The sequence below is a fragment of the Prunus dulcis genome, unplaced genomic scaffold (assembly GCF_902201215.1).
Source record: "Prunus dulcis unplaced genomic scaffold, ALMONDv2, whole genome shotgun sequence".
NCBI lineage: Eukaryota > Viridiplantae > Streptophyta > Magnoliopsida > Rosales > Rosaceae > Prunus > Prunus dulcis.
Window position 1 is genome coordinate 9,436 of NW_023010403.1, and position 7,715 is coordinate 17,150.

Here is a 7,715-nt window from a genome sequence, read left to right on the forward strand (position 1 = left end):
GCATGACCCTGTCATTGACATAAGCAATTAATCCTTCTCCATATTTTCCTAGTTGTATGTATTGACTTAAATGCCACATTCCCTGCTTTCAATCTGAAATCTTTTATCTCATCCCTTTTATAGGGCAAATCATGAACCACCTTGTCCAAATGCATTTCAACATTAAAATATGCCTTGATTCCCAAAGCACATGGTTCCATGCCCCACACATGGCTTCCCCAGTCATCCCAGCTAGCTGTTGCTCACAATTCTAATTTTTAATTATCTTGCATCTTGATTTAAATAGGTACAAATAGAAGAACACAAAAGTGGGTGTTTTTTACTACTTGTGTGGAGCCATGGAGCCTATTGGTGATGACCAAGTTGAGCAATCTTCAAGCAGGAAGGAGAACAATGTGGAGGAAGCAAATCATCTCTTGGAAGAGTGTTGGTTTTTTGACAACTTGCTCAACAGGAAGCAGAAGATGTTGAGGTGTTATTCTGATCCTCAATGCAATTCATCAAACTTCGGTCAAGAAATGTCAGTGAAGAGTTCACATGACCAAAAGTCCTTGTTGACAACAAGTAAGGCCACACAAGGCAATGGCTTTGCTGGTCCTAATTTGGTTAGAACCCCATCTTTGCCTCTTCATATAGGGAGGAGGCAAGAGGAAGAAGTTCAAGTAAAGCAAAGTGGTAGTAATAAGAGTTCGAGCAAATTGACAAGGCAAACATCACATCAGAAAATGCTGCAGACACCAACCAAATCACCAGCTTGTATAGGCAGGACAGAAGGAGTTCAAGATAAGGAAAGTGATAACAGAAGAAGCAAAATGAATCGGCAGCCAGTGCGCCAGAATTTGCTCAGGACACCCTCCTTGCCACCATGTATAGGAAGGGAAGAGAGCAACCAAGAAAGTCTTCCTCAGAGACATAAGGTACTAGCAATAGAATCCCTATCTTCGTTCGTCAATTTATTCGATTACAATTAGATGACTACTTCATTTCCCGTTTGGCTGAATTTTTGTATGGTTGATCATGAAAGTACTTGGTGTATTTGAAAATTTGTGTTAAGAATCATAGGTTAAATAAGAATTAGAACTATATGCTTATAATGTTGTTACACTTGAATATTGCAGGGGCTCATGACACAAACTTCTAGCATTCCAAGATATAGACCACCAAAAAACACAGAAGGGGAAAGCAATGCTAGTACAGATGGGTGCAAGGAAATGAGACGCAGAAGCCTTAACCAGTTAACCACGAGAAAGAGCCTAAGTGATCTTGAGATTGAAGAGCTGCAAGGGTTCAAGGACCTGGGATTCACATTTGACAAGAAAGAACTGAGCCCCAGTGTGGTTAACATACTTCCTGGTTTGCAAGAAAAGAAGAGAACAGAGGATTTGAACCCAGAAAAGGTTAGAAGGCCTTATCTTTCTGAAGCATGGCTGATGCAAAGCTGTGCTCCTCCACCTCCAAACTTGGGTGCAAGTAGGTCTACTGAGGACATGAAGGCACAGATCAAGTTCTGGGCTAGAGCTGTGGCTTCTAATGTGCGCTAGGATTAATTAATGTGTGTGCCTAAAGAAAATAACATATAACATCATGAGAATTTTTGTGACTTGTAACTTGAATAACATACCAATTGTGTAGTCTGATTATATTGAAACTGTAACATCCAATCCATTCAAAAACCAAATTAATCCAATCATATTTTTTGTTACAAGATTTTAATTATTTGGTTAACCCTTCAAGTTCTTGCTACTTTCAGAGACTCTGGCATTCATCCCAAATCAAATGGAACCCATACTTATTTTATATCATACAATTTGAAATGTACAGCTTGATTTGATGAGACAAGGAAAAGCAAATGCTGTCGCCTTTTAGGATGTCAACCCGTGAGTGTTTATGGAATTGTTAAAAAACAATGCTTACATGGAAAGAACAGCACTGTCTTCATTAACATCTGTTCAATTCTGAACTCATGATGATTCTTTTGAGCCATCTTCTTCATGCATTGCAAGTTCAAACCAGAACTTGGAAGCTAATGACATTTTGGAAAGAGTGTTGGTTCTTTTACAGCTTGCTTGACAGAAAACAAAGGATGTTATTCTGATCCTCTGGTCAGGAAATGTTCTTCACAATGTGATGCTAATTCTTTTGTAAGGACTTTTTCCCAATGGAGACCTAAAATGGAAGAATTGATCGTCACATTACAATGAAGTGTGTTTTCATAAACTTTATTTTTCAACCATTTAAGCTACAAGTAACTTGCAAAAAAAACATTTATGTATTAAAATGAATTTTTAAGTCTTCGTGTAAAAATCATTCTTTAACAAAAAAGCTAAAATCAATTAAATCATGAACTATTTAGCCTTTGTATTATTGTCATGATCATCTCTGTGTTTATCAAAAACATTAAATAATTCTATTTAATTTTTTACAATTAACCAAATGGTTTTCCATTCAGGTGCTATTTGAAATGATGGCCAACAAATTTTATGGTTTACATATGCTCATCAAATAGACGTGGTTGAAAATTGTAGTCCTTTCAACATTGCTAAAAGAAAATTGTAAGGAAAAAACCAACAAATAAGAAACATACATCTGGAATAGATAACAGATATTTTCAAATATCAAATCCCACCATAATCTCAAAATGTGCAAAGAAAATCTCATCCTTCAATTTTGATTGATGAGAGAAAAAGAAAAAAAAAAAAAAAAAAAAAAACCAAGAAACAGAGCAATAACTAACAACCAACCCTACCCTCAGCAACTCAGCTTTCCCTCTCTAAAAACCCTCAAATGTTGCAGACCCAACACCTTCTCTGTTCCCATTTCCCTATCTGTCTCTCTCCTCCCCAAACCCACTTTCTCTTTCCCCCAAGTCTCTCATCTTCTCCTCTCTACAAACCCGTAAGTCTCTGCTCTGTCTCAGCCCATTCTAGGTCCAGACCCGAACAATGGCTAGCCGAAGCTCCAGAACCCACAACCATTATTCCTACAGCTCCATACACTCCCTTAGAATTCGCCCCAGAGGGTCCCGAAGAATTGCCACCAGCTTCCTCTCCAGTATTTGCTACCACAGATGACCCTTCTTCTATCCAAGTAGCTACCAGTGTTCTTCTCACTGGAGCCATTTCTGTCTTCCTGTTTCGCTCTCTTCGACGTCGTGCAAGGCGTGCTAAAGAGCTGGTAAAGATTATAGCTTTCTTTTCATTTATGTGTACAAAATACTGTATTTTGTGTGTTATTATGCTAAAGTTTGGAATTTTAGGAACTGGGTTTTGGTAGGAATTCCCTTCGATTACCAATTGTAAGTTTTTTGCGTGTTCGTGATTACACATTGGGTAACTGGGTGTTGCTGTTTTAATTTGAGTGCCACTTCTTTATGCATTGTTAAGCTTGAATTCGATTTGTTGTGAGCTGAGCTGTGCTCTGACATGAATAGAATAATTCCACATTTCAACTGATTTTATCCCATTTTGGGGTTTGGGGATTTTTTTTTTTTTTTTTGGATTCTGTTAATTGTGATACTACAATTTAATTTGCATTGTGGTCAAATTTGGATTTTAAGGATTTGGGTCTTGACATTTTTCCATTCACTTTAATTCCAAGTATTTTATTTTATGTGTAATTATGAGCCAATTCGTGGGATTTGATGGAGTGATTTTGGTGCCTAGAAATTTAGGTCTTCTGGAGTGAAGAAGTCGTTGAAGGAGGAGGCTTTGGATAGCTTGAAGGCATTGTCTACTGGTTCTGTTGAAGAAAAGGGTCCACCTTCACCTGTTCAGGCATTGTTGGGTGGAATATCAGCCGGTGTCATCGCACTTATTCTTTATAAGTTCACTACTACAATTGAAGCATCTCTCAACCGCCAAACAATTTCTGATAACTTTTCGGTCTGTTCCTTGATTTGCCTCATGTCCTTACTTTTAATTGAGTTGTTTCTGATACATTGGTTGTAGTTATACTTGTTGAAGTAACACATTTATTCTTTGTGAGCCTGCTGCTACTGTGGTAGTTTCTCCCGGTTTGCCTAAAAACTTTCAGATAAATTCTCTTGCACTTTAACTGCCTCTTGATTTATGTTGAATCATTTCTTTTGTATTGAGTTTAGCCACTATGCTCTGAGTTCACTGTTGAATAGAACAGTAGGATTAAGAATCTTAAGTTCTTAGATAATTTGAGCTGACTGGTGATGTATTGCAAATGCTTGTACTTTTCATTTCTGTTGAATTTGGTGGTAGCAAAAGTGTACTATGGACAGCTTTTCATTTCTATTCTTGTTGGTGTGTGAAGTGGGTTCATTTTCATTGACTACTCAACCTAGACTCTAATCACTGTACTTGTTTTTTCTACTCTTCAGGTTCGTCAGATTACAATAACCATAAGGTAGCTCCTACTACTACTTCCTTTCGATGTTCCTTGCTTTTAAATCGATCCGGAGAATGATAACCTTTAATCTCCTGTTGTCAGGACGATTATAAATGGGTTGTGCTACCTTGCAACATTTGTTTTTGGCATCAACGCTGTTGGTTTAGTCCTTTATGCTGGTCAGCTCGCCATCAACTCCATCATGGAAGATACAAGTACAGAAACTGAGAGTCAAGGTAAAGAGCAGTCAACGGTTGAGAGCCCCCCATATAGTGGTGTGAACAGCGGCAAGGATGACCAAGGTTCAGATGAGACACAATAGAGTAGTAGAACCGATATTGACGCAGAGGAATAGGTTTTTCCAGTTCAACCTCGTTCTAGGAAAATTATATTTTCAATGAAATAGATGCCATTTCAGGCTTTTGTCTTTTCGTCAATCTATGTGCACTAAATCCCTCTATGCAATTACTAAATATGATTGTCAAAGATGCAATGGTCCACAGAAGCTGCCTTTAATTTTTGTGTATCTTGCAGAAAAGTTATAAACTAACAAGAGATGATCTAGGAGTTTCAGTCTTGGATAGAACTTTGATACTTTGCCTTCATACCTATATCATTCATTTTGACAGAAATTTGTGGAACGAATTGACAATCATTTTAACTGCCTGCATTTCAACCGAACAAGTTAACTTATCCCAAAAAAGTAAGAAAATAACAAATCAGCAAAACATGTCAATTTGTTTACCTATCATCAGGTCTAGATTGAGGGTATGATCAAACAAACTGTGACACTCCAAGGACCAAGTATATCCAGTTGCCTTGGACCTTGTCAAAAGCTAAAAGATTGGGAAAGCTTTCTGCTTCAGAAGTAGCCCCAGGTTTTGTGCTTTGCCAACCACGCAGAACTTAATGTAAAGCCAGTTGAAATTTAACTGATCTTCCAAGGGTTTATATAGAGATTAGCTGAAGAAATAAATAAGCAAATTACAAATTCAGAGGGTTTAAGAAAGAAGCTAAAAATTCAAAGGGTTTAAGTAAGAAGCTAAAAATTCAAAATGATTTAAATTATTAACACCATTAAATCAGATCATGTCAAAGTTTGCTACTAAAAAAAATGTTTAGATGGGAATTAGCATACACAACAAGTGATTTTCCAGACCTCTCTCTCTCTCTCTCTCTCTCTCAAGTGTTTTACTCCAAAGATATTCTCCTATACTTATTGCCTCTTAGTTTGTACTTTACATGATGCTGGTTGTTGGTTTCAACCTTGAGCTCTGTTTCCATCCATGTGTAATCTTTCATGATGTTGCTCAATAGCCCTTTCTATTCTGCTGTTTTCTTCACCAATTTTCCTGAGCACATTATGACTCTTGGCTGGTTGGAACTGATGCAATGGAGTGGAATTTGAATCAAGCCTGTGCAAAAGCAACACCATAATCACTGAACAAACAAACATCGGAATTGGACCAAAAATCCAGAGGAGCAAAGTAGTGGCAAAGTAGATAGCTCTTAACCCCAGAGTCCAGAACAAGCCACCACTTATCACAGCCTTCTCCACATGAGCCAAAGGAATGTCACTGTCTGGCATGCTGATGAGGAAATTGGCATGGACAAAGTTTCTTATGCAATGTAGAAAGGAAGCCAAAGCAAGGAGGAAGCAGGCCAGAATGCTAATATATTTGATAGAAATTATTGCAGGACTTGTGTCACCATATGTAATGCTACTCATGAAGATGTTGTGTGAAGAGCTCCCAATCCATGCCCCAATCAGAGAGCTCAAGGCTAAAGAGGTTGAAGCTAAGAAATTCGCCGCTGTTATGGTGCAGGAGATTACTGTTACGGACAGGCCTCTGTCCTTTGCTTCAACCTGCAATTAATTAGACACCAATTAAATTTGAACTTGATTAGCATGCTATTAATTTATATTAATTAGAGTCTTGCTGACCTGCAACATTCTCTCAACCCAAGCTTTTCTGCAGTGGTTCTCATTGCCAATTACTGTGGTTTCTGGATGTCTTAGGCATCTGTAGAGAAGAAAGAGATGGTAGCAAAACATGATTAGCAAACCAGTTGGGACCAACACTAGATCTAAGTCTTCTTTCTTCCAAACCATTCTCTCTAATCTCTCTCTCTCTCTCTCTCTCAACAAAGATGAACAAACTAATTGTTGGGTTTGGTTGGTTTTTTGTCAAGATTCATAAGTTAATAATATTCTGGCTGTATAGTGGATTTGGTGGGTTAAGTAGAGGCAATTTGGTTTTACTTTTGAATGAAGATGACCGACCTCTCAATTAATCAATAATAAAAAAGATGAAGATGATCAAGATCATGACCAATAAGATGTGCACAACTGTTCACATACGAGTCAGCAAAGGCAACTTATAAATACCATGCAGTGCAGTGCAGCTCTTCTTTTACAGTACTTCACATAGAAATAGAAGTCGTTGTGAACATGTTTCAATGGTTAGGAGAGCTCGTAAGGTTACAAAGTTTGGTTCACACTTCACAGCTTTACGTACTCTTTTCGAAGTTCCAAAACTCTTCACAACAATGGGTACTATTAGACCAATCAATCAAATTTTGTCACCGCAGATTATAAAAAATGACAGAACTATGGGTTTTCAAGAGGCTGATCTCAGGCAAGAAGTAATAATAATGATTTAGATTCTACAATGTTGGCCAAAGTTATTGTGTTCCAACTACATAGTTATTTTCCCTTTGATATCTTCAAGTGATATTAAGTTTCTTTTTGTTCCAACAACTGTCATTTATGATATTTGAGCTCAGGAACTTCTCCGACGAAATGAAATTAGGTGACTAAGAACATCAATATAGTGAAAATTAAGTGACTAGATTGTGGATCCTTAATTCAAATCTTTTGGTTTGTGAAAAAGTTGAAAGTTGTATAGTTTCTCAAATGTGGTTTCTTTCTAAACTCAAGCTAGCAAATCAATGCATCTCAACTAGGAGAATGACATAATTTTCTATGTTTTGGGGCTCATATTTCTTGGACTTTTATAGCTGTAGAAACCAAGTTTGCCTGTCAAGTGAACTCAAATTGGGCTCTTTGCACTTCATATGTAGTTGGTGATGTTTGAATGGGCTACAATAATAGGTTGCTTTTGTGCATCTTCAGTACCATGGAATAGGATTTTGTGAATTACAAGTGAATAGTGTAGTCAGGTAACCTTTGCAATTGATGAGCAAATCACAGACATATAATGAGGCCAATGAAAACCTGCTTGTTCTTTTCAGTCTCCCATTGTAGATGATCCTCCAAAGGCAAATGTAGATGGTAGAGCCCCCACTTTTCTTCTTTTTGGCACTCATTTTTTTATATGTTAGTCCTTGTCCTTACC

General features: G+C 37.5%; 3 protein-coding genes across 3 annotated transcripts; 2 read left to right on the forward strand and 1 right to left on the reverse strand.

Annotated features, from left to right (window-relative positions):
- The first annotated feature begins 245 nt into the window (after window positions 1-245).
- Window positions 246-1,583, forward strand: LOC117613574. Its single transcript, XM_034342180.1, has 2 exons — window positions 246-917; window positions 1,119-1,583. The coding sequence occupies exons 1-2, from the start codon at window positions 339-341 to the stop codon at window positions 1,539-1,541; spliced, it is 1,002 nt and encodes a 333-aa protein (XP_034198071.1). The 5' UTR covers window positions 246-338; the 3' UTR covers window positions 1,542-1,583.
- Window positions 1,584-2,700: 1,117 nt separating this feature from the next.
- On the forward strand, window positions 2,701-4,678 carry LOC117613575. The gene is made up of 4 exons (XM_034342181.1): window positions 2,701-3,174; window positions 3,663-3,881; window positions 4,349-4,374; window positions 4,459-4,678. Exons 1-4 carry the CDS (start codon window positions 2,785-2,787, stop codon window positions 4,676-4,678), a joined length of 855 nt encoding a protein of 284 aa, XP_034198072.1. The 5' UTR covers window positions 2,701-2,784.
- Window positions 4,679-5,617: 939 nt separating this feature from the next.
- Window positions 5,618-6,469, reverse strand: LOC117613576. The gene is made up of 2 exons (XM_034342182.1): window positions 6,302-6,469; window positions 5,618-6,223 (listed from the first exon to the last, which is right to left on the reverse strand). Exons 1-2 carry the CDS (start codon window positions 6,467-6,469, stop codon window positions 5,618-5,620), a joined length of 774 nt encoding a protein of 257 aa, XP_034198073.1.
- Between the last annotated feature and the right edge of the window lie 1,246 nt (window positions 6,470-7,715).